This window comes from Dunckerocampus dactyliophorus, chromosome 13 (assembly GCF_027744805.1).
Source record: "Dunckerocampus dactyliophorus isolate RoL2022-P2 chromosome 13, RoL_Ddac_1.1, whole genome shotgun sequence".
NCBI lineage: Eukaryota > Metazoa > Chordata > Actinopteri > Syngnathiformes > Syngnathidae > Dunckerocampus > Dunckerocampus dactyliophorus.
Genome location: NC_072831.1, coordinates 20,669,632 through 20,697,135, shown reverse-complemented (window position 1 = coordinate 20,697,135; position 27,504 = coordinate 20,669,632). Strand labels below are relative to the sequence as shown.

The 27,504-nt window shown below is 40.4% G+C and overlaps 1 protein-coding gene across 7 annotated transcripts in view; it reads left to right on the top strand.

Annotated features, from left to right (window-relative positions):
• The window catches only part of LOC129192261 (zinc finger MYM-type protein 4-like), a 45,019-nt gene extending 17,517 nt beyond the window's left edge, over positions 1-27,502 (top strand). For 4 of the 7 annotated variants that reach the window (XM_054796085.1, XM_054796084.1, XM_054796086.1 and 1 more), the window contains 26 exons: positions 3,336-3,399; positions 3,674-3,864; positions 3,986-4,110; positions 4,281-4,515; positions 4,638-4,850; positions 4,926-5,076; positions 5,169-5,284; positions 6,724-7,068; positions 7,154-7,304; positions 7,505-7,680; positions 7,850-8,027; positions 8,167-8,280; positions 8,529-8,572; positions 8,677-8,815; positions 14,512-14,568; positions 15,242-15,384; positions 15,479-16,067; positions 16,609-16,842; positions 18,180-18,256; positions 18,625-18,754; positions 18,865-19,016; positions 19,112-19,226; positions 20,864-21,121; positions 22,631-22,742; positions 23,667-23,735; positions 24,939-27,502. In XM_054796085.1, the coding sequence (XP_054652060.1) occupies positions 3,336-3,399; positions 3,674-3,864; positions 3,986-4,110; positions 4,281-4,515; positions 4,638-4,850; positions 4,926-5,076; positions 5,169-5,284; positions 6,724-7,068; positions 7,154-7,304; positions 7,505-7,680; positions 7,850-8,027; positions 8,167-8,280; positions 8,529-8,572; positions 8,677-8,815; positions 14,512-14,568; positions 15,242-15,384; positions 15,479-16,067; positions 16,609-16,842; positions 18,180-18,256; positions 18,625-18,754; positions 18,865-19,016; positions 19,112-19,226; positions 20,864-21,121; positions 22,631-22,742; positions 23,667-23,735; positions 24,939-25,029 (4,269 nt within the window). In that variant the 3' untranslated portion in view covers positions 25,030-27,502. Of the gene's footprint in view, positions 1-3,335; positions 3,400-3,673; positions 3,865-3,985; positions 4,111-4,280; positions 4,516-4,637; positions 4,851-4,925; positions 5,077-5,168; positions 5,285-6,723; positions 7,069-7,153; positions 7,305-7,504; positions 7,681-7,849; positions 8,028-8,166; positions 8,281-8,528; positions 8,573-8,676; positions 8,816-12,382; positions 14,416-14,511; positions 14,569-15,241; positions 15,385-15,478; positions 16,068-16,608; positions 16,843-18,179; positions 18,257-18,624; positions 18,755-18,864; positions 19,017-19,111; positions 19,227-20,863; positions 21,122-22,630; positions 22,743-23,666; positions 23,736-24,938 lie in introns of those variants that run through there. The other 3 variants (XM_054796090.1, XM_054796089.1, XM_054796088.1) reach the window with 3 other exon arrangements.
• Positions 27,503-27,504: the final 2 nt, after the last annotated feature.

Here is a 27,504-nt window from a genome sequence, read left to right as displayed (position 1 = left end):
GAGTTGTCTCTTGAGTGAGTCCGGATGTAATTTGGGACACCGCATAATCACATAAACACAGCCAGCTGCCGCTGAAACATCAGCCACCATTGAAGCGTCGACTTATTCACATCACGTCATGCCACCAAGGAAAAAAGGAGCCAAGGTGAGGAACTCCACCATCGGCCACCGGCGTGGACAGGGCGGAGGTGCTGCAACCAAAGAAGCCCCTGAAGAGCCATCTTCTGATGATGCTTCAGCACCTTCAGAGTCTGAAGCTGAGTCCACTGCCCCTCCCCTGCTTCCCAGATGGAGAAAGAGGCAGAGCTCCAACATCCAGCAGCACAGTCATCCTCTGACAGTGATGATGAGCTTCCTCCCAGTGAGGCTGCCAAGTCCCATAAGAAGCGCAAGAGGGAGCTGGTGACGGCTGACTTCACCGAGGAGCAGGAGCAGGAGATGGTTGACTGGCTCCAAGCCCCAGAGCAAAATTGCCTCCTGAACAAGAAGCACCCTAACTACATGAAGAAGGGCCTAAAGGACAGACTGTGGGAGCAGAAGGCCAGGGAGATGGGCAAGACCAGTGACCAGCTGAAGAAGTGGTATGCCAACATGAGATCAAGGTTTGGCAAGCTGAAGCAGACTTCCTCAGGTTCTGGCAACAATGAACTGACTGCAAGAGACAGCTGGATCCTCCGCCACTTTGAATTTCTCAGGCCCCACCTCATCATCCATGTCAAAAAGAGGGTCACCGTCCGTGTAAGTATTTCATATTTTTATTTGGATATTTCTGATGAAACCATGGTCCAGATGTTTTCAAATTATTTATGATTATCTCTTCCCTGGACAGATGAAGGCTAAGATCCAAACCAGGGCAGCTGCGGTAGCAGCAGGAGCTCCCCAGTCTGAGCTTGAGTGTGACACCGCTGAACGGCATCCCTGTGCAGCTGCTCAGTCTAATGCAGACACTTCCCTGGGGGCCGGGTCCAGGCCTATTGACGACATTGAGACAACCAGGAACAACATCGTTGAATTGCAAAGACAATTGCTAGACAAGCTATCTAAGGCCGAAAAGTCGCCGCTGCAACGCCAAAAGGATACCTTTGCGGACTTCATGAAGGAGGTCTCCTACACATTTCCTCCTCTCATGTGGCTGAGGTTCCAGAGCGAAGTCAGCAGTCTGTTGCAGAAGTACCAGTTTGAGCTTCAGCAGCAGCAGCAAGACAAGTTCAATATACCGTATCCTGCTGCACACATCCCCGGGCCCAGCAGCCAGCAGTGTCCTTCAGTGAGTTGGCAGCCTCATCCATTACAGTGGCCAGCACAGGTTCACCAATCAACTTCTGTCTGGGGCTCACAGGAGGCCAACTGGATGCAGCAACAGTTCCAGGAACAGCCTCCCGTCAGACCACAGTTTGCTCCACCCACCTTCTCTGCCAGCACCCAACTGCCACAGCCTTCATCAACATCCATCCATAGCCTCACCCAGCTCTTCAACACCAACCAGTCTGATGACAACCCAGAATTCAACACCCCTCGTCCAGGTGTGCACTCTCCAACACCTACCCAGAAGTCTGAGTAGTCAAGACAGGGTAATGGCATGAGGGAGTTATTTTGTGCGACATTATGACATTATGTGCTCAAATTTTTTCCTTTTCTTTCCCTTTCCCGTAGTCTTCTTGAATATTCCCATCTTGTGTAAATTTTATATGTAATTTTATTAATCTTTATAGTTACGTACCTGTAAATATTAGTTAAATAATAGTTGATTCCTTAATAAAACACCCAAAAAATTGTGATTTGATTGTGATTGTACTTTGCATGTCTTGTATGTACAAATAAAGATATGCACTTGAAATGTTACATGTTGGTGTGATCATTAGCCCAATATTTCATTTTACTCGTATTATGTAACGTGGAAAAGTAATGACCGACTGCATTTGAGGCACCTTCCGACCAAACTTGGGGCAGCAATCAAATGGCACTTCTACGGCGTTCAAAGTGCTTTCTAAATATTAAGACTGAATTCTAACAGTAGTCTTAATATTGCTACTGTGTTCTAACAACATTTGAGGAAAGGGGAGCACTTCTCCAGCAGACATAAAGCCGATCTACAAGCTTAGCGAAACCGGTGGACGCAATGACTCAAAACGGAGATGAAGTTATGTCGAAAATGAATTGCTGTAATTCCAGATGGATAGTTTAAAAATATTTAACTTAATGATGACATTAAGACCATCAAAATATTGGTATATTATAATTATTTTATGAGGAACTAATGTTATTTCAAAGCACAACAAAAAAAAAGCCCATCATTTGTGAAAGAGGAAGTTTACACACACGGCCCTGTCCATTCAAAGGCCGTGCATGGTAAATAAATGTTGCTATTGATGACATTCTTGACATATGCAACAAAAAACTAAACGAAAGATTTATAAGTAAGGCCACAGGTGATTGTTATTGTGTTCAGCAGGTCAATGGGGCACTTAGTCGGGTACACCACCACAATTGTAGAAAACTAGTGCAAGTAGAAACCCAGCGACAGTGCAAGTGTTAAATTCTTGTCAAATTGTTTCACCAGCCACCCTGGTCAGATGAGTCCAGAGCTCCAGGCTGTAGCCAGTGGAAGTCCTGGTTGAGGCTAGCAGAGGTCCAGGCTGCAGCAGGTGGAAGTCCAGGCTAAGCTAGCAGAAAACCAGGCTGCAGGAAGTGGAAGGCCAGGCTGAGGCTAGCTGAGGTCCAGGCTGGAGCAGACGGAAGGCTAGGCTGAGGCTGGTAAAGATCCAAGCTCGCTGAAGCAGGTGGAAGTCCAGATTAAGCTAGCAGAGGACCAGGCTGCAGCAGGTGGAAGGCCATTAGATTTTACAGTCCATAAAATCAGTCAGAAAGGCTCTTTTTTTGGAGGATGTAAAAGTAAGCCTTCTTTTGTCAACGGTTTAGCTTGGAAACGGCTAAGAGCGACAAAATACACGATACAGATGAGAATGCAGAGCACACTGACAAGTTGACAAAGAAGGAAAAGTGTCAAGGTTATAACACTGTCCAGTATTCACCATGTACACATACCAAAATATCCCTCTTGTGGCTCTGATACTACCTCTGAAGGCACGATCTAGGTGGGGCAACTCGGTGGCAAACCCCTCTTGAACACACTGTGTAAAAGGGGCTTTGTATGGACTGTGTAACAGTTAACTTTGTGTCTTTTATCAGTACTGTGAGATGATGTTTTCTAACTGAATAGAGAAAAATACAAATTGTTAGCTATATATTAACTGCGCTAATAAAATGTGTAGTTTTTAAGTCTTATATTTTTAATGAACTTGCTTTTTTTAACCACTTTAATTGGTGTTTTCCAGGAAGAGCTTAGGATCAGTTCAGTTTACTCTGTTGGTGGAGGGAACACACTTGTGCCCCCTGTGGGTAAGTTAATATTCTTGCTGTTGTATTTTTTGTTATTAATGCTTCAGTTGCTCTTTTGCAGTAGTCATATTAAGCTTTCTCATGGCATTTTTGTCATTGAGCAAAACAAACTCATGGTTGAGCAGTCATTACAGATTGTGTCAATTTCAAATTCCAGTCACAAATTTTATGAAGTTTCACCGTCAAATTCAGTCAGTCCATTGTGGAACACATTTTGCATGTCCATAGTTCCCATCTTCATTAACCTTTTTCTTTCTTCTTTTCAACCCTGAAGTGACTGCACCACCTCCGCCACAAACAACCATTTTTATTCCGGGTAGAAGTGCTGTTCTCCAAGCAGTGGCTCCCCTTCCTGTCAGACCTCCAGTTCCAGTTTCGACTTCTCTTTCAGTTTTGTCGCCACTTGCACCTCGGCCACCTGCACCAACCATTGCTGGTAGTGTACGCTGCAGTGGATGCTTTAAGGTACCATTACACCCTTGCTTGTGTTCTGACTCCCTCTTCCTCCTTTAATGACTTCAAATGTAAATCAGCCTGTCACATGGGTGTGACTTATTTTTCGTCATGATTTTGTAATTGTGATTAGGTTCTGCTAAAAGGTCAAACAGCATTCCAAAGAAAAGGCTCGACGCAACTTTTCTGCTCCACGGTTTGTCTCACTGGCCATCTGCCTCCAGCCAACAAGAATCAATTCTGTTCTCTGTGCAACAGGCAAGTATTTGTGAGCCTATTTCCATCTTTTGCTACCAACACTTACTGTATTTTAGGACACTTGTAAAACAAGGCTTAATTGGTTTCTTCCTGCACCTTTGCCATCATAGTCTTGTACTACAGCTTGTTTTTTGCTTTACATGTTCTTAGCTTTCGTTATGTTCTTGCAGCGAGATCCTTCGAGCTCGGGACACAATTACAATTCCAGCCGACGACAACACCTACTTGCACTTTTGCAGCCAGCACTGTTTGTCCATTTTTAGACACAGGGCAAAAAAAAATGAAAAGGTCCCTGAAAAATTGGTTGATAAACAACCAGAAAAGATGCCTGAGAAGCCACCAGAGAAGCCTGCTGAGCGACAGTCTGAAAATCTTGTTTGCAGTGTGTGCAGAGTCACCAACAAGGTAATCACAATGACGTGAGCTTTCATTCATTTTTGTGTCAATCTGCCTCATTTTTATATTGAATGTCGAGCCACATGTGTATCTTTCACATAATTTTTTTTTTTAATCTTCATCTTTACCAGATTCAACATGAGGTCAGCCATCAAGGTCGTCTGCACACCCTCTGCAGTGATGCTTGTTTTGTAACATGGCGCAAGATGCGACAGTTAGCCATGAACTGTTGTGAAGGCTGTGGACTTTACTGTAGTAGCAGTTCGGCCTCCTGTCATACACTTACAATTGATAAATCTGACCTCAACTTCTGCGGTCCCACCTGTGTTGGCACTTACAAACAGGTCTGTTCAAGTTTCTATTTCATGGCCCTTAAGCCACCCGCACTGTGCTAAAGTAAACCCATTTTGCCTCTTCAGTCTTGCAGAAAGACGATTGAGTGTGCCAACTGCCACAAGTCTGCAATAGTGTCCACGAGCATCATGGAGCGAGACGAAAAGGGAAAAGTTCAGCTTTACTGCTCACCCGTTTGTGTGCAAATGAGCCGACCACCGCTACACACGTTGACCGGTAGGACACGCCACAAAAGCCCTTTCAGAGACTGTGAAATGTAATCATTTAGTGATTTTCATGAATGTGAATTGTTTATGTCCATTTCACAGGGGCTGCATTCCCATGCTGTCTGTGCAAGTCTGTTGCTGTTCCTCAGTATCATCTGGCAATGGTGGATGGCACTATAAGGAACTTCTGCTCCTACGAATGTGTTTCGACTTTCAGGGTAAACAGCACGTAAAGAGTGAGATTCCATATATATGTAGGGACCTGTAAAATCAGTTTTATTTTTTCCCAAATTCCATTTTTTCCGTTAATTTTTTAAAATGTTGTTTTTTACCTTTTTCACTTGTTTTACCTGCTAAGAGTGTGTGCTATTTGGGTTAGTGAATAAAATGTCCATGAATGAAATGCAAAAATCCTTACATTTATTGATGCGATACATCATTGGCCCATTTTGTCCAGTATTTCAGAAATGGATGTAGCTTTGCTAACTTTTCTAATGGCATGTCAGCCACTGCACATATTGCGAAAAAAATCTTCAGCAAACTGTAATGCCGATGCTTGTGCTTAAGGAAGATGTAGTCGCAGATGTAATTCCAACTACGTTAATGTAAGTTTTTATGACACCCTTATTTTTTTTTTTTTTTTACACAATTAGACAAATGTGACAGACAGCGCTCTTATTTTGAAGGCCGGAAGTGTTGGGAATGGCAATTGACGGTTGATACGAGCTAAGTGCGAGATTAAATGCGTCTCTTCTTTTTTCTCTCAGAACCTGCACGTCGTCAGTGGGCATTTTTAAATGGTCCTTACATTAAAGTGGTAAAACACAACACGGTGAAAATATACTCATCCAGCCTGAGTCGGACACGCACACACGCACGCACGCACGCACACACACACACACACACACACAGCTGTACTAGCTCGCACTGCTCAACTAAGCTAACCCTGCTAGCTTCCATTCACTCTTTGTAACAGAGGAGTTTCCAATAGTAATGAAAATTCCGGCTCGTTTTACAGAGCCAGTTCTTTTGGCTCTGCTCACAAAAAAGAGGCCACTCCTTTGGCTCCCAAGTGGCTCCTCAAAATTTTGTTGTCTTAAATACATTTTTTACCAAATTATGTGTATTGTGTAAAATGAATTACCAAAAAAATACATTATATCAAATGTTTATTTTTCATGGATTTATTTAAGCCTCAATGAGCAGCTACAAAAATATATTATAATATTTTCTAAATAAAATACAAAAACAAAGACCCATCTCAACAGACAAATTAAGTCAAAATCAGTCAAATCTCTTCATGCAAATTTCTCGCGGTCGAATCGGCTCTAAGAGCACCACAGCGTGTGTTTAACCCTGCCCCTCCCCCTGCTCAGTGTGGACACAGAGCATCTTGACCAATGACATTCACCACGATTGAGCAGTCCACCGGGGAAACACTCCCCACACTAACTTCCCCTCCTCTCATGATGACATAGTTCACTTGGGCCACCTCATATCTCTGCCCACATTCAACCACACAAGGTCAATGGAAAGTAACGTGTGGTGCTTTACTGTGTGTGATTCATGGTAGCAAACAAAAAGAAACAAATATTGGATGGAGAATTTGAGATCCAGAATGTAATGTTCTTTTTTCAATGTTTTTCTTTTTGAACAGAAATCGGGACATACACAGTCGGATCTGAGCAATGGAAAATCCTCCCCCAGGGATGCATCAAGACTAGGGCCATCCTCTAGAGGAAGCTCAGTCCCTCCCATTCCTCAGGACTACCCATCTTCAGCCCCCTACCCCAGCCACCATGGCAGTAACAGCTCAGTGCCGCCTTTGGTTCCGCCACCACTGGCCATGACCTCTACATCTGTACCTGGGCAAGCCCATCCCAGGACACCCCCCTCTCAGCCTCTAAAAGCAGGTGAGGGTGGACACAGCGACACGCCTAAAGTGACCTGCCATCAGTGCACCAAACAGTTCAACACCAAACCGCTGCTCTTTGGCCACAAAGTAAGATCATTTTTTTTGCTTAACGGTTTTCACCCAGAGCAACTGTTGTGTAATAGGTTGTTTTTTGTCTTTTTTTTTTTTGCAGGATCACATTTCTGTGTTTTGCTCTATGGCATGCTGTGACCTCTATAAAATACAAAAAAATATTCTGACTGTGTGTGAGTTCTGTAAAAAAGAGCAGATGCCCTTTGACACAATTCACTACAATGGGAAAGACATTTTCTTCTGCAGTAAAAGTGAGTTTGATTTTTACAACATTCCTCCCCTACAGTCAGTTCTTGCCATTCATCTTTTAACACCAGTATTTCATTCTCAATAACAGAAAAATAGCTCTGATATATTTTGTCCAAATATCACCCAATGTAGACAGCTGGGAAGGTTACACTGTACCTGACCTTATTTGGCCTGTAACATTACCCCAACTTTTGTGTTTCAGACTGTAAACAAAACTTCAAAGTTACCCTGACGTCTCGTAACAAGGATCCTCCCTGCCGTCCCTGCAGCTATTGCTATAGCATTAGCCAAAAGATGCTGCACAGTCACTATGGAGGCAAGCTGGAAGAGTTCTGCAAACCCCATTGCATGTCCCAGTACACTGTACTCTACTATGGGGTGAGCAGAATTGAATGTTTTTTCATCATAATAAATATCATGGCCAGTCCCTTACATGATTAAGGGATCGACTAATAAAAACACATAATATTAATGCATTTTAATTAATCTGAAAACAGTCAGTTTATTGAACTAGGTGGCTTTGTTTTTCCAACTCTTTGTTGTCCAGATGGGCCGATGTGACAATTGTAGGAAACAGGGCTATTTAAATGAGAAGCTGCAGTATATGGGCTCAGTACGGAACTTCTGCAACCTGACCTGTGTGCTCGGGTACTGCTGCCTGCATTTTGAATTGAACCAGCACACTCCCAGTAATGGCACTGGAGGAGAGCCACAAACACCACATGGTAACATATCTTGTTATATCAATTTTGTGCATTACATACATAAATGTTGCCAGTTGCCAGAATCTGTGTTTACAACTAAGAGGATATGATTGCAAAGGATAATTTTTAAGGAATACTTATATTCTTGCTCTTCTTTCAGCTCCGGCTCAGCCTCACTACTCCTCAAAAACAAACCCTGTCATAGCTGATGTCGTGTCACTCGCAAATGGCTCTGCCAGTCAACCCAGCGTGTCATCAGATACTGCTATGACCGGTAAGTTGATTTCATGAGTTTGAACATGAGCCATGTCATGATGCCAGCAGGAAAGCATGTATGTATTTATGTCTTCCCATACATTTAGCATTTTATGTGCAGAATGCTAAGCCTGTTGGTATCAGTCATGTCATAATGTAGCTTAACTTGTCTCCAAAAGTCCAGCTCTACTTTTGATATCACTCAAGGGCCCTAGCAAATATATAATGTATAACACCTCAGCACAGCTATTTTGTGTTGTTTGACAGGAGGACTTCCAAACTCCAGTGCAGATGGCAAGATTCTTGATCATGTATGTGCTGCTTTTGTTTCACCTATACATATTTTCATCAAATGTCTACTTAATTGTAAACAAAGACCTTTTAATATTTGTTTTTCTGCTGCTGAAATATCTAGGCCAGTACTCAGACAGAAGCTGTGCGTCCGCTCCCAAACTACCGACGTCAAATGAAGAATAAATCCGTTCTTTGTCGGCCATTCACAATGGATCAAGAGAGCTTATGTCTCCTCCTCCATCCCTCCACGGATTCTGCAGGTAAATACAGAACAATGGTTTGCTGTACAAACAATGCTGAGTCACTCCAGTCTTCTTCAAAACAGGTTAGTATAGTACATTCACCAAGGTTATGCATAATACAGTGGAACCTTGTTTAGTGTTTGTTCTAGAAGGCCTGATTCAAACCAAAGTGGACGCCAACTGAAAAAATTTTTCCCCTTAAGAAATAATGTATATCCAATTAATCCGTTCCAGAAAGCCAAAACTGTTAACACGTTTTTATAGCATTGCAATTATAGTTGGTCATGCAGAAAACATTTCACAATGCATATAAATGATGAATGAAGAGGATAAATGAACATTTCAGGTTACTTCTACCTTCATTGAAGATGTAATTCTTGGCATGCTGTCCCCAAAGACACGATGTGGCAGCGAGCTCAACCATCAACCACTATCTTCCTGTTTTGACTTGTTTCTTGAATTCAATAGTGTTTCTCACCTCAACACTGTAACCCAAAATGGAGCCAAAGAAAGTTGCAGCAAGGTTGCCTCTAAGGTGCGCGTGTGCGCAATCTCGCACTGCTCCAGCGTTCTCAGCGCACGAAATAAAGTCCAACCTGAACTGTAAATAAAATAAACATAATTTATTCTGTACCATTTTGCAATGCCACTCCGTGAGTGACAGGGGACAACAAACGGTAACAACATATAACACAATGACAAACACTGTCCAGCCAGTGATAAGATCCTGTTGGTACGTACAGTATTTACTTATGAAGCCAATCAGTTCATTAACAGCGCGTTAAGTAGTGCATGCAGCTGTTTTGTAGGTTAGCGTATAGCTAATGGCGCGGCAGAGTTAAGGGAGCTAAATGGTGCTTGCTATCCCCATGTTATGGTGAAACAAACAGGCAGAACCACTCACCAAGCCAAAGTTTAAAAAAAAAGTTGGGGGGTGTTCTTTTAAGGTGGACTGGCTGTCGGGGTATGTGCGAACAGAGGTGAACCTGGGTATGATGTTTTCTTTTCCGAATGAGAAAGGGCTGCTCTGAAAAACATTCTCCAAATACAAAGTAGTAAACCAATTTTCTGAGTGAAAAGTGTGGTTTAAATGCGCATGTACTACTAGTTTGCTTTATTTTGATGGCCAGATTCACCGGATACATTAAGTTTTACGCCGAGTTTGCCCAAGTGTTGCCCGAGGCTTGCCGAAGGGACCGGAAGATGGTTGTTCTCCCTGGTTGACATTTTTTTCATTTTATTTTTTTTTTATTTAAACAAAAGTAAACAAATATGACATCAATTTCAAGTAAATTTCCAGGACGAAATAGTGCCAGAACGGACTGCTGAGGAAATAAGGAAATTAAAGTATACGTAATTAACAAAATAAATGGTAAACAAGAAAATTAATGAAAAATTAATTCATAAAGTAGGGATTTCCTACAAGATTCCGGTCATTAATTGGATGAGAGAGTTACACAGCTTGTTTTGTCTGGGGTTGGCAATAAAGAAAGCTACGTTAAAGAAAACTACCTATTGAACCCGCTCAAACAAAATACGTACGACAGAATGGAACTTTTCAGGTTTTGAACAGGTGTGATAGTACAGTATGCACGTCCGAAGGCGCTCACAGGCCCAAGGAATGCACAGGTTGTGTATATGTTCAGACACTTGACAAATCAGGGGGAACATTGGTTACAAGTGCCAGCATTTTTAATAAATAAAGATATAAAGAAGGTGAGAAAAACTATTGAATTCAAGAAAGAACTCATGACAAAGCAAGTGTCTGTGTGGTGTGTCTTTGTGAACAGTAGTCTTCAATAAAAGTAGAAGTAACCTTAAATGTTAATTTAGTCCTTTCATTTGTCAATTATATGCATTTAGAATTGTTTTATGCATGTAAAACTATAACTATAAAACTATAATTTAGTGTTAACATTTTTGAGTCAACCGCTGATGACATCAAGACAGCCAACGTAACTTCCGGTTGCCATTAGCAATAGAACGCTAACAAGGACTGACATTTTCTGATCAAAAATTGTATTAAGAATCCAGATGGACTCACACAGTGTATTAATAACATGTGTGCCATCTTGTATGCTAACCGGAAAATCCACGCAAATCTTCAACTTTCCACTGTAATGGAGGGTTTTTTTTTGGTGAAAGAATAAGATTTTAAGCTACTTTTCATTGTTTGCCCCTGGGAGAACATGGATTCAGAGTTGTCCGTCCGCCCTATAGATTTTTGTGGATGGGTTGATCAAATTTTATGGAAAGAACACAGGTCGCTGTTTTGTTTAAATTGCATTCAATTTATGTGTGTACGATAAAGGACACATACAAGAATGTATTCATAGTGTTACTGTCGGGAAACTGACTTTGCTCTTGCTTCTCGTGTGGACTGATGGACTATAGTGAGACTAAAGTGAACGAACATTACCGGAAAAGTGAAAATAAAGGAGAGAAGCATTCTGATAGAGCAGACCTAAGCCAAGCTCCATAGTTCCCATCCATATTGTGATTCATACCAAAATAATGATCTACATTTTTTTGATCAGTCTTGGATATTTAGCAGAACCTGTTGAAAACTTGTCCTGTATTTTTTTTTCCAAGTGCTCTGACCATTTTTTTTGTAGTTATATGCACAAATGCCTGCAGATTGCAGGCATGAGAAGAAGAATGTATGGCAGGTCACAATAACTTAAGTGTTCAGGTAATAGAGAAGGAAGTAGAAATGTGCTGTCGGTGAAGAAACAGTATGTGACCTTTTAATCATGCAAATGTCCAACAATAATTTGCTCCACCAGTCACAACGGTTGTCAGAAAATAAGTATTACATAAAGTCAATTTCTTAGCATATTTGATATCAGGACAAACAGTATAGAAGATGGATGGGTGGATAGATGGCATTCTTAATATCCAGTTGGTATCATCTCGGTGGACACGTTTGCGTGCAGGGGTTAAATTCACAGCATATACACTAAACTTGTGATTGAGATACAAACACACTACTGAGCAGGTATTACAACTAGCAAAAACAGACTATTCCTCTATACTGCATAGTATGCAACCAAGGCAACTGTTGGTGCGTTTTTGGCTTTTTTTTATGGCAATGCAGTCGTCCCTAGTTTATCGTGGTTAATTGGTTCCGACTGGTTCAGACCGACTGCGATAAGTGAATTCCCGTGAACTAGGGTTCAGTTTTAATAAACTGAATATTTTTGTAGTTAGAGCATAGAAAACATGTGTATAACTTTAGAAATACTTTATTAGAGTCCTGTAGACATGAAATAACACCCCTATAGTCACCTATACACTCTGTTTGTTCTTTGTTTACACCACATTGCGCAGACTACGGGATCACTGCAGGGACATAAGAGGCAGCCGCCGCTCATAGCATAGAGTAAGCTACCAAGCTAACTAGTTAGCCTCCCAATTTTTTGGTTGTAAACGTAAGTGTTTTAAACGGAGTGGGGAAGAACGGCAGAGAAGCCAAAAACATCGCACTTTCACACGGAATGGGAGGAAAGCTTAGAACCTTGGTTCAGCATTTTTTCTATGAATTAATTAATTGTTTCCAATTGCCTGTTTCAATAATTGCCACAGCAATGTTAGATAACTCTTCGCAAACCAAGCAACCGTCGGCTGAAGCGTCCACATCCCCAGGAGCGTCAATGCAAGCACAAACCCAGAAGTCCAGTGGCGTACCAGCACGCCTAATAGGGCGTCATTTCCTGGGCAAGAAGGAAACTGATGCTGACTGCAAGGTCTGTTCCCAAAACAAGAGGAAGAAAGTAGTTCAACCAACGGAACAAATAAAGAAGCAGAAAATGGAGGAGAAGACAACAAGAGAGATGGAGAATTCAAACGGAATTAATTTCCAAAAGGATATCAAGGAGGACGAGCACTTGGAGTTAAAAGACAGTGAGAAAATGAAGAGCTGCACACAGTATTACTGTAAAACATGTCCAGGACAGCCCAACCTGTGTCCTGTGCCCTGTTTTGAACTTTACCACACCAGACTGATCTACAAAACCTTTTCATAGCTAGACGCACAAGGTGAGCCCTCTGATTCAATTAGATCATAGAAAGCGTGGTTGCTTTACAGTATATGGACAAAAGTCTTGGGACACACACTTAATTGTTACATGAAGGTTGGGTTCACAGGTAGTTCAGGTTTTTGGTATGTAGATTTTTGAATCGCTTTAAAATCAGACTATTCTTTCGGGCCAAAAATTGTGCCTCTGCCTTCCAACCCAATCAGACACCATTGTGATAAACTACAAGAGAGACAGTGATTTAGGCCCAGGTTGACCATCAGTGACCTCTGACCTCATAAACTGTAGTTTTGGCATTCAGAGATCAGATGCGAGAGGGAAGACTAGTCACTCCATTTTTTTGAAAATCATGTCCTAATACTTTTGTCTGTCTTTGTTTTGTTTTAAGTTTTGTTGCATGTAAGTAATAACTATGGAGAGTTATTTATTTAGAACAGCAATAATGTTGCAGTTTTTCTTTTTCATATTTTGGCAGACTTAAGGGGGTCTATCATGTCATCCCAGTTTTTTCCCCCTACAGTTTAAGTGGAAAACGTCTGCCCGGACCATGGACAAGCAACACAAGCAACAGTTTGAGCTGCTTACGTGTGTGCTCCTCCAGTTGACTGACTTTATGCAAAATGTTTCTTGAAGGTGAAGACTGCTGAATGGAGCACCATTTAATTTGGTACAATGCAGTGCTGTGAAATACACCTCAAAGCGTGCCTGTGTTTTTTTTCTGGCATGGAAAATACAAAAAAAGCTGCTATTACAGTCACTGTATTTTGCTTAGCTTAATATCAAATTTTAAGGAGATTGTTTTTGTCAGTGTTTTGGATAGATATTGAGTTATTTTGTATATTTTATTTTCACAAGTAACTATTTGAAAAAAATAATGTATACAAAGTTGATTCCAGCCATTCTGTCAGTTTATGGTTTGTAAAAATGCATCAGTTTCTAAAACATTGATATTTTTGTTGATTAAGTACTGTATGGGGTTGAACTGTTACAGCCACTTTAGCCTAGGACAGGGGTGTCCAAAGTGCAGCCCATGGGCCATTTGTAACCAGCAGCACATTGTAAAAAATAAGAATAATAATATATGTTGTTTTTTTTTGTTTTTTTTTAAATGGAGCAAAAATTCACAATGTAAAGAGAAAAAGCATAAATGTTTGCACTAATAAGTAAGCTTTGTCTTTAAAATGTTCTGTTAACAATTTTACAAGAAAAAAATTATATAAAAATATCAAATTGGCTCTCCTGCATACTTTGATTTTTCAGTTTGCGACAAAAAAAATTGCACACCCCTGACCTAGGTTCTCTAATAACTTTAAACCTTGAATTGAACCTTTAAACCTAATTGAAATCTCTTTCCATTATTGTCACCATCATCAGTGTCATTCAACGTAATCGTTGCTTTGCATGGATTATCAGTATTCTGGATTATATGGATCTGTACAATATAAAATACTTTAATAAGTCATGGTTTATTGATTCTTTGCTGTTACCTCATAGGCATGTAAACCAAAAGTTATTTTTGTGAAATACGAAAAGTCAATAAATACAATTTTCGATGAATACATTGAAGTCACGTGTGTTCCTTAAACTTTCCATCTCCCACTATGTTTGATTTGTATAAAACATAATTCTAAAAAATAAAAAGTGCAAAGCTAATCATAGCTCCCTCTCTCCAAGCAGATGATGTCCCCAGTACAGAAAAAGCTGCTAAAAAGATGAAGACAGACCACGAAACAGGTCAGTGCTTGCATACACAACTCAAATTCAACTGTATAAATAATGGATAAAAGTAGATTGAAATCTTGTGGAAAAACAACTGGATGTTAAAGACACAACCATTAAGTCAGAGCCATTTTGGAAAAACTGAAAGAATTGTGGGAAGTTCTTTGCTTAGTCAAGGGAGTAGACGATAAGAGAAGAAATGAATTGCACATATACAGCCGCATTTTTATATTTACATATTGTTACGAACCCGTGTGGCTGCAATAAAAGTTTATTATTATTCCATAGATCCCCTACGGAGAGTGAAATATTTCAATAATGTATTCATTGATCGTTTTGATGATTATAGCTTACAGCTAATAAACAATAATTGAGTATCTTGTAAAATTGTGAAAATTGTCAAGTTCAATATTGTAAACTACTGGTTCTATAATTGGTTTCTTGGTCTGAATTGAACTCCTGAAATCAAATAACTTGCACAGTATTTACATTTATTGAGATGCATCTGTATATTGTTTTTTTTTAGGAAAATGAAGAATTAATTATTGAGGCATAACTAAAGGATTAATCTAGACTTGTCAAATTCCATTTATCTTTTAGGTTATTTCCTATATTTTCGGTTATTTTTATGTTTTAATGTTATGATGGGTATTTTCTCTATATCTCATGTCCTGTTGCTCCTCTTCAGCTCCATCACCACCCTCAGCAAGCTCCTCCACAGAAGAAAAAGTGAAGGTCTTAATGGTGCCAGTTCCAGTGCCGGTCTTTATCCCAGTGCCTATGAACATGTACTCCCAACACACACCTGTTCCTATGGCTATGCCTATAACTGTACGTTCCATCATGTTGCATGGCATCTTATATCACATTGGATTGATTCCAAGCTTTCTAATAGGTTTATCAATCCAAATCATCTTTTTTGCAGGTTCCAGTTCCCATTGTTGTACCACCATGGCACAAAGATATGACAGATGCAGCCATCCAATGTGATCCTTGGGCCGAGGAGACTGAAAAACAGAACAATTCTGAGGTCTCAGTGGAGCAGGGGGTTACAATGTCCATTGTCGTACCTTCACAGAGTAAAGATGTGGCAGATGTAGCCATCCAGTCCGATCCTTTGGAAATGGACACTGTTAAAGTTGCGACGTTATCACCGATAAAAGATGTAAAAGATGCTGCTGTCCAATCAGATCCTTTGGATGACAATAGGGAAAGACAGAATGATTTGGATGACTCCAAAGAACTGAAGGTCACAACCCAGATCCCTGTGCCCATTGCTGTGCCACTACATAGTAAAGATGTAAAAGATGCAGCTCTCCAATCAGATCCCATGCATGTGCAGATGGAAAAGCATAATGATTTAGATGACTCCAGAGAACACGATCATGTGACATCCCAGGTTCCCGTGCCCGTTTTTGTTCCACCATCATCCAAAGACATGAAAGATGCCGCTGTCCATTCAGATGCTACGGAACTTTCTGGAAAGCAGAAAGAGTTAGATGACCCCATGGAAGGTAATTTCTATTAATGTTAGACCTTGTTTCCACCATTGCCCTGTTAAGCATGGATTTGTCTTATTTTGCTGATTTTATTGTTTTAAATTGATGTGATTAGTTTATTAATGCCACTATTTGTGGCATTGGTAAACATACCTGTGCAAGACTTTAACCGTATACTGTATGTCAAGGCATGTCTGTTCAACTTGAGAGCTGTACTTTTATTTAGATTTCAGTATGCAGAGAGCATTCTGTGTTTAGCGTCCCTTCCCCAGAGCAAGTCATGATATCATGTGTTCATATCATATGATTTCATCCTTTTTGTTATATGCTAAAATATTGAACCTCTCATTTGTTGTTCCACCCACCTCATTGTTTGCTTCTGGTCTGTGTTATCGTTTAATGTGTTTTGGTTTAATATACTCTTAAGTGCGACACTGCCAATGTGTATAATTTTGAAGACCTAATTCCTGTGTTGCAATTCGTGCAAAACATTTCAGTCTAGCAAAATAACACTAGAAATTTTTTTACCAATGGTTTGTCCAATGGTATTTTACAGACCAGTGTGGAAGTGCATCAGAGGTGATTACTCCGCCAATCCACCAAGATGAAGACAGCCAAAACACAGCACAAAGCCAGCTCTCGCCTTTAACGGGGTACACCGAGGCGAGTAGTTCCCCTCCCAAAAGCCAGTCAAAGGCTAACCCCACAACAAGTGCTGCAGACACCGTTGCTGCTGAACGACCGCCTCCTTCCTCTCCAATGACCGATTTGGAGTATGATTTCCCAATGGGTGAGACAGAAAAGTTGCTATCTGCTTGATACTGTTCTGCTAAAACGTGAAAGTCTCTTTTGTGCTTTACAATTGAAAAAATTACAGTGGTACCCCTCAAGTCAAATGCCTCTCAGGTTTTATAATTCGGAATTTGATTTTGTAAAAGTACAGTGGTGGAAATAATAATTTAATCCTATATTTTTATGGTAGTTTTTTTTAAACAGAGAGAGATAGAATAACAAAAATTAGGGGGGGAAAACAAATTTGTATTTGATTGTGTGAAAGAAGTACGTACACTACCGGTCAAGGGTTTTATAACACCTCTATATTTCCAGTTATTTATTGAAATTCAAGTCATTCAAGTCCAATGAATAGCTTGAAATGGTACAAAGGTAGGTGGTGAAGTGCTAGAGGTTTAAAAAAATAAATAAATAAGGTTACCGGTACTACCAAATATAATGTGTACGTCAGAATTATGCAAAAAGGCCTGTTTCAGGGACCACAAAATGGGTCAATCATTTAAAGTTGTTGTGCAAAATTGGAGGTTGATCAAACCTTGGCAGTTAGTCCAACTAATTCCTCCAGGTTTCCAAGTTCCAATTTTTTTACTTACTACCCCCTCTGTCTGCTTGATTTTTGGGGGTTTTTAAAAAATGTATATTTGGAATGGAGACTATTTGAACAGATGTCATTTCTAATGACATTTTTTCATAACCAAAAAACATCAGTCAGCCTCCGAAAGGACTGTATTCTGCCTTTAAAATTATTTTGTTTTAAAATGTTAAAATGTTAAAATGCTCTTGCCCTGCCTTACCTCAATGAGTTGCTCTACCCCATGCCCCGGCTCAAACCCTCAGGTCAGCTGATCAGCTGCCCCTGGAGGTTCCAAAATCTAAGCGCAAACTCAAAAGGGACACAGCCTTCTCCATTGCTGCTCCCAAAATTTGGAACATCATTATCCACTTTTAAAACCCATTTTTACTCTTTGTCTTTTAACCAAGGAGTAAAAGAGGAGTAACTTAGCAGGAGGCATTGAATTAATACTGTATTTTATTTGACTCAATGTTTTGTTTGATATAACCTTTTTATATTTAGGCCATATGCTTTTACTTCTGTTTCGTAAATGTATTTTAATGTTGTTTTAATGTTTTTCTTATGTTTTACTTTAAATGGCTTTGTAAATACAGTTGTTTTGTGGTATGGCCTTTAGAGTTTTCACTCTGTTGTTACTCAGGAAAGGGCTCAACCCATGTCTTATTCCTGGCTAAAAGGTATCACCAATGCCTATTTTAATGGTCAAATGGTAGACAATTTGATCTTCAGTCGTCCAATATAAATGTTTTTGTTTTTTGCAGAATTGTTTGATCAGAAGTCCAAGGCTCCCCAGCGGGGCGTGAAAAGAGCCAGAGAAGGTTCCACCGGTCGAAAGCGGGTAAGGTTGCATCCCTGCTAAGGCTGCAGTCTAGTCATCTCTTTTCAGTATGATACACTTCTGACTTTAGCGTTTGGATATTTTTTCTGCTGGCTGCTTTGTAACTTGGTTATCTGATTTTTTTTTTTTTTTAATTTATTATTATTTTTTTTTACTTTAAATTGCTGCCAACTGAAATAAGACCCAGTGAATGCATTGAAAGTCACATTGTAAATATACAACCAGGCAGCTCACCCAATGTGTGCTTGTGTTCTGTATAAAATATCAATTAAAACCACAGTTTCATGTTTAGACAACCTTTCAGCAACACTGTCACCATTAGTTGTCTACTAAACAACCCTGGATTCATTCCTCCTCTGTTGATGCAGGGTCGAAGGCGAACTATCTCATTAGACCGCAGTGCACTGGTGACTCCAGCCCCTTTTAAATTGAACCACATGTATGGTGTCAAAGCCTGGAGGAGCTGGGTTCAGGAACACAACAAGCAATCGAAAAAATGTGAGCTGGAATTCTTCTCTTTACTTGTTGTCAAGTCATCTAAGCTGACTACTTTTGTTATATATATGTAATCAAATGTATCTAATTCATATTGTCTCTTTCTCTTCTAGCCAATCCAGTGGTTGTTAAAGAGGAGATTCTTCAGTGTGACTCTGCTGAGCTGAGCTATGCTCTGTCCTGTTTCATCAAAGAAGTGCGTAGGCCAAACGGAGAGGCCTATAGCCCAGACAGCATATTCTACCTCTGCCTGGGGATACAGCAGGTACATCAAACACTGTGAGCTGCTTTTCTTTGAGTGTGTATCACTATATTCTGATGTGCCGTCCTTTTTGTTTCCGTCTCTCTCTGTGCGGATAGTATCTGTTCATGAAGGGCCGCATCGAGAACATCTTCACCGACGAGCTGTACACTCAGTTTGCCACTGAAATCTCTGGAATGCTACGACTCTGGAAACCCAAGCAGCTTCCCACCGGTACGATCACTGATGTTTAATCTACACTTTTACGATGGTGGAAGGTGAAAGTCTGCGTCAGATCTGATCGATTGTTGTCAACCATTCGCTCATCTGAAAGGACAAAGCATTAAGTGTGGAGCGTTTTGAACGTTTATCTTCTGTTTAAACATCCAAAATGTACCCAAGGGAAATGTTTCATTTTTTTTCAAATGGGAAAATAACGGGAGTAAAAACCCTAATGGGTCTCTTTGTGGGCAACGGCTCTGATCACCTGCTTGTCCAAAAGTAGAAGCGAACACACCATTTGAATTGGGTGATTTCGGAGTAAAGGTGAGTAATAGTGAATAAAACCCACGGGTGAATTATACATGCGTGCCGTTGCATTGTACAGACAGACAGGAGCCCGCATTTACTGTATATCACTCGCTGTGACATTATCTGTTTCAGTTCCGCTAATCGCTTTGTGCTGTCTTTCCTAAGCTTTCATAACACCTCTGATAATGGTCTTTCCCTCATTATGATTTTCAGTCACATAGTACGTTACATTTGGTAATTTCTTAGTTGTTTTGACAGTTGTTTGATGAGCTGCCTCATTTATAACCGTTATCTTAAAGTTGGTGGGCCGCACGGTGGCCCAGTGGTTACCATGTTGGCCACACTCTCAGGAGATTGGTAGATCTGGGTTCAAATCTTTGTTTGACATTTTTGGGTGGAGTTTGCATGTTCTCCCCGTGCGTGGGTTCTCTCCGGGGACTCCGGCTTCCTCCCGCATTCCAAAAACATGCATGTTAGGTCAATAGGTGACTCTAAATTGTCCATAGGTATGAATGTGAGTGTGAATGGATGTTTGTCTATATGTGACCTGTGATTGACTGGCGACCAGTCCAGGATGTACCCTGCCTCTGGCCCAAAGTCACCTGGGATAGGCTCCAGCATACGCCCGTGACCCTTATGAGGACATGGCATAGAAAATGGATGGGATGGATCTTAAAGTTACTCTTGTAACTCCGTCTCTGTTATATGCTAAATGGCCCACCATCAGACAGCTTTTTTCGAGTGGGTGTCTGTGTGGCTCTTCAGTTGTGTTAGGAAGAAAAGCTGTCGCTTGGTAAGTATGATGGTGTCCCCTGCTGGCTTGCATGTATAAATCTCTAGACATCCAGTATTAGTCAATCTGTCTTTTTAAGAATCGGGTCCATGCAGTCATACTCCACGTCATTCTCCACTAAATTGCGTGATTAACATTATGGCAGGTGGTGCAAGCAACTTAATACAGTGTGCAATGATCAAAATCCTGCATTTCCTGGCTAACGTAAGCTCTAAAGGAGTCTCACGTTCAGCTAGATTTTATGTCGTATCCCCTTTGACACAGGCCTCCCATTTATCCAGACATGAGACCAGCGCTGGACATTTGCAATGGCTGTGTAGTAGGCAGCTGGGCAGGAACATTTCATAGCCACATTTTGTAAAAAGTTCAAATCTAAATTAAAGTAAAGCTCTGGAATAAGTACAATATCTCTTACCACATCGGTGGAAATGTGTGGGCACTCCCAGAAAATATCAAAATAGCCATTAGACATGGGCACAGTTATCCTCCAAGGTGTTTCACTCCTGAAATCACTATTCAGATGTTGCCATATCCTCTCTCCTCATAGGTGGTCTTGTGTCGTCCCGTGTTGAGGAGTCCTTCTTGTGGGAGTGTAAGCAGCTGGGTGCCTACTCCCCCATTGTGCTGCTCAACACACTGCTCTTCTTCTACACCAAGAACTTTCACTTCACCACTTTGGCACAGCACCAAAGCCTCTCTTTTGCCAACTTTAGTTTGTACTCAAAACCCTGCAGTCGAGCCGGCAAAGTCCTCTACCTCAGATACTACAAAAGCTCTGCTGCTACTTCCAGCCGTGGAGAGACAGGTGGGTGTAACTCTTCAGAGTGGTTTATCTCCACTGCTGTGATATATAGATTTATAATATATTAAATATATATTTTAAATGTTGTGCCTATACACTTACACATTGTTGAAAGAATTGATTCCCTCTTTCAGATGTTGACACACGTTCATTTTTGACAAATATTTGACTTTGTACTGAACTATAATATGTAGGGATGTCTGATATTACCAGCTGACCGATATAGAAATAGATATCGGATCATATCGATGTAGTTTTTTGTGATGACGTGCTCCACAGAGCAACAAGCTCAGTACAATCGTCCCTCGCTACATCGAGATTTGAATATCGCTCTCTCACATTATCGCATTTTTTCAAAAAAATTAATTAAGAAATGATCACTGTTTCGTAGTTGACTACGGCCTATTATTCCTTGTGGAAGTGGTACGTTCTTTCCTGTTTATTTTGTCCTTCTTCCTCACTCAGTTTCAAACCCATTTTTACGTTTAGGATAAATACATTGGCTAAGTAGTTTGCTAGTATAAATACATTGGCAAAGTAGTTTGCTCGGTATACAGTTACTATGTTTAAAGCGTCAGCCGTCTTTTGCTGTGGCCTGCGCACAAGTGGTGCGCAATGTGATGTTAGCAAAGATAGCAGTACTTGTGGCGTGTACGTCTTTCTATGGCAGATGCATGTCAGACTGGCATGAATATATCAAGTGACAAACATAGTGACGCCTAATGTGTCTCAACCTAAACAGTAGCACTGACTACTAATGAGAAACTTGTAATGCTGCACATTGCCCCAAACAGGAAACAGAAAAACAAAATAAGAGTACAAAACGGGAAACAGCTCTCCCACACTGTCCGTGCGTTCTTTTTTCTAGTTTATGCCTTCTTCCTGTTCTTTTTTGCAGCTGTGAGAAAATACAGACTTACATTACTTTTCTGCAATGACAGTTTCTTACCTGGTGTTCAATATCTAGTAGGTCCCTTGCAAATAGAGGAATTAATGAAACTAGGGATGATGCCTGCTGTTGCATGGCGTCACGCAGGACAAAGCGGGACCAAATAATGGCACAACTGCTTCATGAATGCGGGAAGTGGTAGTGACAATGCATACCCATGCGAGAACAATGCGCGTCCGGCATGCGACGTCGTACACCAGACGTACTTAAATGTAAATAAACATACACACACGTTTCAGTGATTTGTGGGTGGAGACTAAAAGAATGTCCTGTATTTTGTTATTCTTTACTTTAAAATAATTTGACAACATTGTAGTAGTAGCATGCAGTGGTATATACAGTAACTGCACTGCATCATACTACTGTAGAGCTGTTTATGAATGTGGTTATCTTGTTTGGTTACATAAGATGGAAAAAGTCATATATCGTTACTTAGCAAATATTATGGTGGGCCTAAATGTGTTTTTCAACCAGTATCATTTGGATATCTATGATAATGTATGATCTGACGACACTTTTGTAGTTTTAATCTATATCAATATTCATCTGACTGTTTTATGTAGAGCGACAAAGAAAAAGGCAGGAACAGGAAGACGTTAACATGGAGATGCCAGAAAATGTTGCCAATCCTCTGCACTGTCCTGTCAGACTCTATGAGTTCTATCTCTCAAGATGGTATGAAACACACACACACACACACACACACACACACACACACACACACACACACATATACACACAATTGAAATGTTATGGAATAGAATAGAAATGCTTAAAAATCCCTGAATCAGTGGGTAAAGGTGCAATGCGTAGTATAGGATGTTATGCCCATCTACAATACAACCTGACTGAAGACATCCCTAACGCCTTTAATGCAATGTGTATAATAAATAATTATTTGATCCCCCACTGACTTTGTAAGTTCACTTTCTTACAAAGATATGAACAGTCCGGATTTCCTAGATGTTTATTTTAAAAGTAAGAGACAAAAAAAAGTTCAGGAAAAAAAGGTATTTGATCCCCTAACAATCAGCAAGAACTCTGACCCCCACAGACTGGGAATGTGCCCATGAAGCAAACAAATTAGTCCTATCTCTTCAGCAAGATGCTTAGTGAGAAACTCAAGATCACAGGCAGTTACCCCCTCTCAGGAGCTCCATGCAAGATTTCATTGACCTGGTGGGGTAAGGATGATTCTGAGGAAGGTGAGAGATCAACCCAGAATCACATGGGAGGGTATTGCTACTGATCTCTAGGGAACTGGAGAAGAAAGCCATAGCAATCGTTGTAATGGATTGGGATCCTGCAGTGCCTGCAAGGTCCCTCTGCTCAAGACGGCTTCTAAAGTTTGCCAGGGAACACCTGAATGATTCACAGACAGATTAAGAGAACGTGTGGAAACATTCTGGTTTCCACACGTGGTCATGACTGGTCATGTCTTTGTAAGGGGGTAAGCTTACAAACCACTGGATATAAAACCCCATTTGCATGCCAACATGGGGAGTAGTATCCCATACTACTTGGCTACATGAAGATGACAATACTTATACCACAAAAAGCAGTAGGTTACATCATCTTCACGCTCCTGTTTTCCAACAGCCCAGCCACAGCATTGAAGAAGACTGACATGTTTTACCTCCAACCTGAACGCAACGTGCATACACACAGGTAAAAACTAGGTTTTTTTTCTGCCGTTGAAGTCCTCTCATTCACATGTTCTATGCAGCATTTTCCAATGACTGTATTTATACTGTATAACAAAACGTCATTTTGAATGGCTGTTTTATAATGTGAGAGTGGAGAGTCAAAGATTTTCACTCACACTAAAAAGAAAGTCACGTTTTTTTTATTAGTATCACTTTTTATATTATAATTGTATTTTTAGAGCCAATAAAAAAAATCACCTGTGGGCTGCAAATGGCCCTCGGGCCGCAATTTGGACACCCCTGCCTTAGCCGGTCACAAAGCTGAAGTGTTGAGTGCTGTCATGTACAAGGGAAGTTCAAATCACACAATTGTTTCCATTTTATTATACAAAGTAGGGATGTGCCGATCGATCGGCCACCCATCAATATGAATGATTTCCCTAAAATAAATGTGATCGGCGTATGCCGATAAATGCCTTTCAAAGCCTATCACAAAAACCGATCGGCGTGTGGCGGCAAATCCTACATGGTTGCGGTTAGTTCTGAGCTCGTTTTTGTCCCACGGGGAAGACACAAGTGGATATCATGTTCCTGGGACACTGAACAACTTTGCTATCTTGTTGTCATTATAGCCAAAAGGGGTGATTAGAGCCCAAAATAGCATAAAGACGGTGGCCACACTGTTTGAGTGGAGATGCTTGGTAAAAAAAAAAAAAAAGCAGTGTAGTGACGACAGTTGCAGACCCCTGCAACCTGGGCAATGAATGTATTCTCTTTTAAGTTGAGCGGGACAGATTGTTATTTAATAAAGATATTTATTCGTATTATTTTATTCTCTTCATTTTGTTATCTTGAGCAAAAAAAATAATTATTAAACAGTTTATTTCCCATTTATTTGTATTACTCCAAAACATGTATCAAATTCAAATAGTACAAAAGTTGTTTCACACAAATAAAGGCAATAAAAAAAACAATCCGCCCAAATGTTTTTAAATAATGACCTATTTGCCAGGGGCCCCTGACCAATACCACTTATCATAAATAAATTGAAAAATGTACAGTTTATCCATGCGATCGGTATCTCAATCATGCATGATTGGAATCGGCAGCATAAAACCCCGATCGGAGCACCCCTAATGTGAAGTCTACATTGAAATTGAAAATAAACATTTCGCTGATATAATTATTTAACTTTTGACTAATTGTTTGGCTTTCTCCCCCACAGTCCCCACTGGTATACTTCTCATCCATTGCATCACACCATCCTGCAGAGCATGCTCACTCGCATCTTGGCGGTCAAAGAGGTTCAACGGTAACAGGATCAGGATCGATTCGATTCCCAGTTTACAGTGACGAGCCTTTGTCATAACAGGAGAGTAGTGGTCACATCAACATGTAGACTAGCTCTTGGCTTGATGTGGAGAAGCAGAACGGCCACGCGGAGGTAGGACATAGACATTTTGTTGCAGAGAGGACAATTTGAGGAAGTCTTCGTTGGCTTACCCGAGTGGGCGCCTCCCTCTCCCAAAAACACATCATGAGTATACATGCATCTGGTACTATTTGATATGAAAATGGAGTGTTACAGACGATCTTATTTTGTATTTCCCATCGACGTCACACCAATTAGTCATGAAGCTGTGCAGTGCAAGCAGAAAATCCATTTTCCATGCATCAAACTGTGCTATCCTGCTGTTGTGGTCCTTGAATGCATCAGCAGTATGCGTTGCAGGTCAGTTCTTTTGCTTTTGGACTTTTGAAGCTACCACCTGAAGATGGCCCAAAAACGAAATGAGCTATTTGAAGCATAGTGTGGACGACTGAATCAACATGGAACATTAGGAATAGTGCTTTTTCATATTGTCAACCAAACCGGGTTGTAAAGGGATAGTGTGGATTTTTTGACATGAAGTTGTATGACTTAAGCAGTGTAGTGCATCAACAGTGACCCCCTACTTTGTCCCATGAGCCGAGTTCTGGTCGGATTTCAGTGATGAGGAACGTAGTTCTGGCTAGTTGGTGGGGCCACTTCAGTAAAGAGTTTGGCTTCTCAAAACAATATGCTTTCGAAAGAGTCAGACCTCACAATCGCTCGGCGTTACTTTCTCTCCTGTCGTATCACTGCGCGCTGTCGCCTGTCCATTGTTGTTTGTGTTCCACAGTGTTTACATGCACGGATGAAGACTGCTTTTGCGTTGCAGCAGTCTTCATCCGTTGTGGAACACATACACAACACCGCGCGCAGTGATACGACGGGCCAAGCGATTGCGAGGTCTGATTTTTTTTGTAGGAGGCATTTTTGTGATTCAAATGTATTACCCTTTTGAACACACTGTTTGGAGAAGTCGTTCCTCATCACCGAAATCTGACCAGAAGTTGGCTCACAGGACAAAGTGGGACACTGCTGTTAGACACTGAGTCATATAGCTTTCTGTCAAAAAAAATCAAACTTATCCCTTTATGACCAAAACCCAATTAGTCGACTGGGTCAACTCTGTAGTTGTTCAGCTCCTAGCTTTTTTATTCCTGTACGATGTTTTTAATATGTTTGTTTCAAGAACAAATACTTAAATGGTTATAGCAAGTACTTTTAAGATCATGTTCTCATACTAGATCCGGTTTTCTACTTATTTAATGAGCATTTTTAGTTTTAGTACGCACATTGACTCTTTTGACAACATTGGATCACTAAATCGCGGACAATTCATACATGTGTGGCGTGAATCTGTCGTTTGGGAATTATTGCTGTGTATGGGTCCCATAATACGGTTTGTTGACAATAAGAAAAGAAAGGTGCTGTCATGTCAGCAGTAGCGTGTTCGGTCCGTGTGTTGTACAAGGGGGTGTGATGATGGAGGAAACTTGCAGTGCCTCTCATCTTTTTATGAATGCACTATTTGACCTGTTACCATTTCTCCCTTGACCCTCATGTGGCCTTATTTTCTCTCCAATGATCCCATCAGTTCCACACCAAGTCTATTCAAGCCCTATTTTCTGTACCCTGTATATATACACACACACACACACACACACATCTATCCCTGTATTCATGTGGTGCTATTATTTTTTCCCCCTTTTCCTCTTCCATGTGTGTTTGCACTCTTATTAAAAAAATTGCAAGAGTTTTTGAGTATTTTAAGTAATGGTCTATGTGGTTTGAAATTATTTAAAAAAAAAAAAAAAAAAAAACAGGCAACCATTTTTTTGGTCTGTCCATAAAGTATGTACCATTTTTGTGTTTTTTACTTATTCCTATTCTGAACTAGAAGACAATAAATATTGGGGAAAAAAATTATGTCCAAACATGTAGTGGGTATAAAAAGCCACCATGCCCTTGTTACGAGTGTAATAAATTGACAGAAGGAAAAATTGTATTTTTTGTGGAAAAATGGTTGGAAACTTTCAGAAGAAAGAGTGAAACACCTTTCTTGTCCTGGAATTTTAAACAAACTGCAGTTTTTGTGCCCATTTGGCGTATTGAATTATATAAATTCTATAAAACATGTTTCTTCCATCACCATGTTTTTTTTTAAAGAGGCTTTTCTGAGCATGACTTATTGTAAAATACAAAAATCCTACTAGATTAATTTGCTCATTAGTCGTTATGTATCTGTATGTGAACTGAAAACTGCAATTTTTTATGTTTTCTATCCAATTAATTTTTTTACATGAAGACTTAAACCTATAGTGTGGACTTGGATGAGGGTTAACAACCAGGATGCAAGAATGCTAAGACATGTTTTCTACCGTGATGTTTTGTAATAAAAAGTCCGACACCATGTGGGGGAATC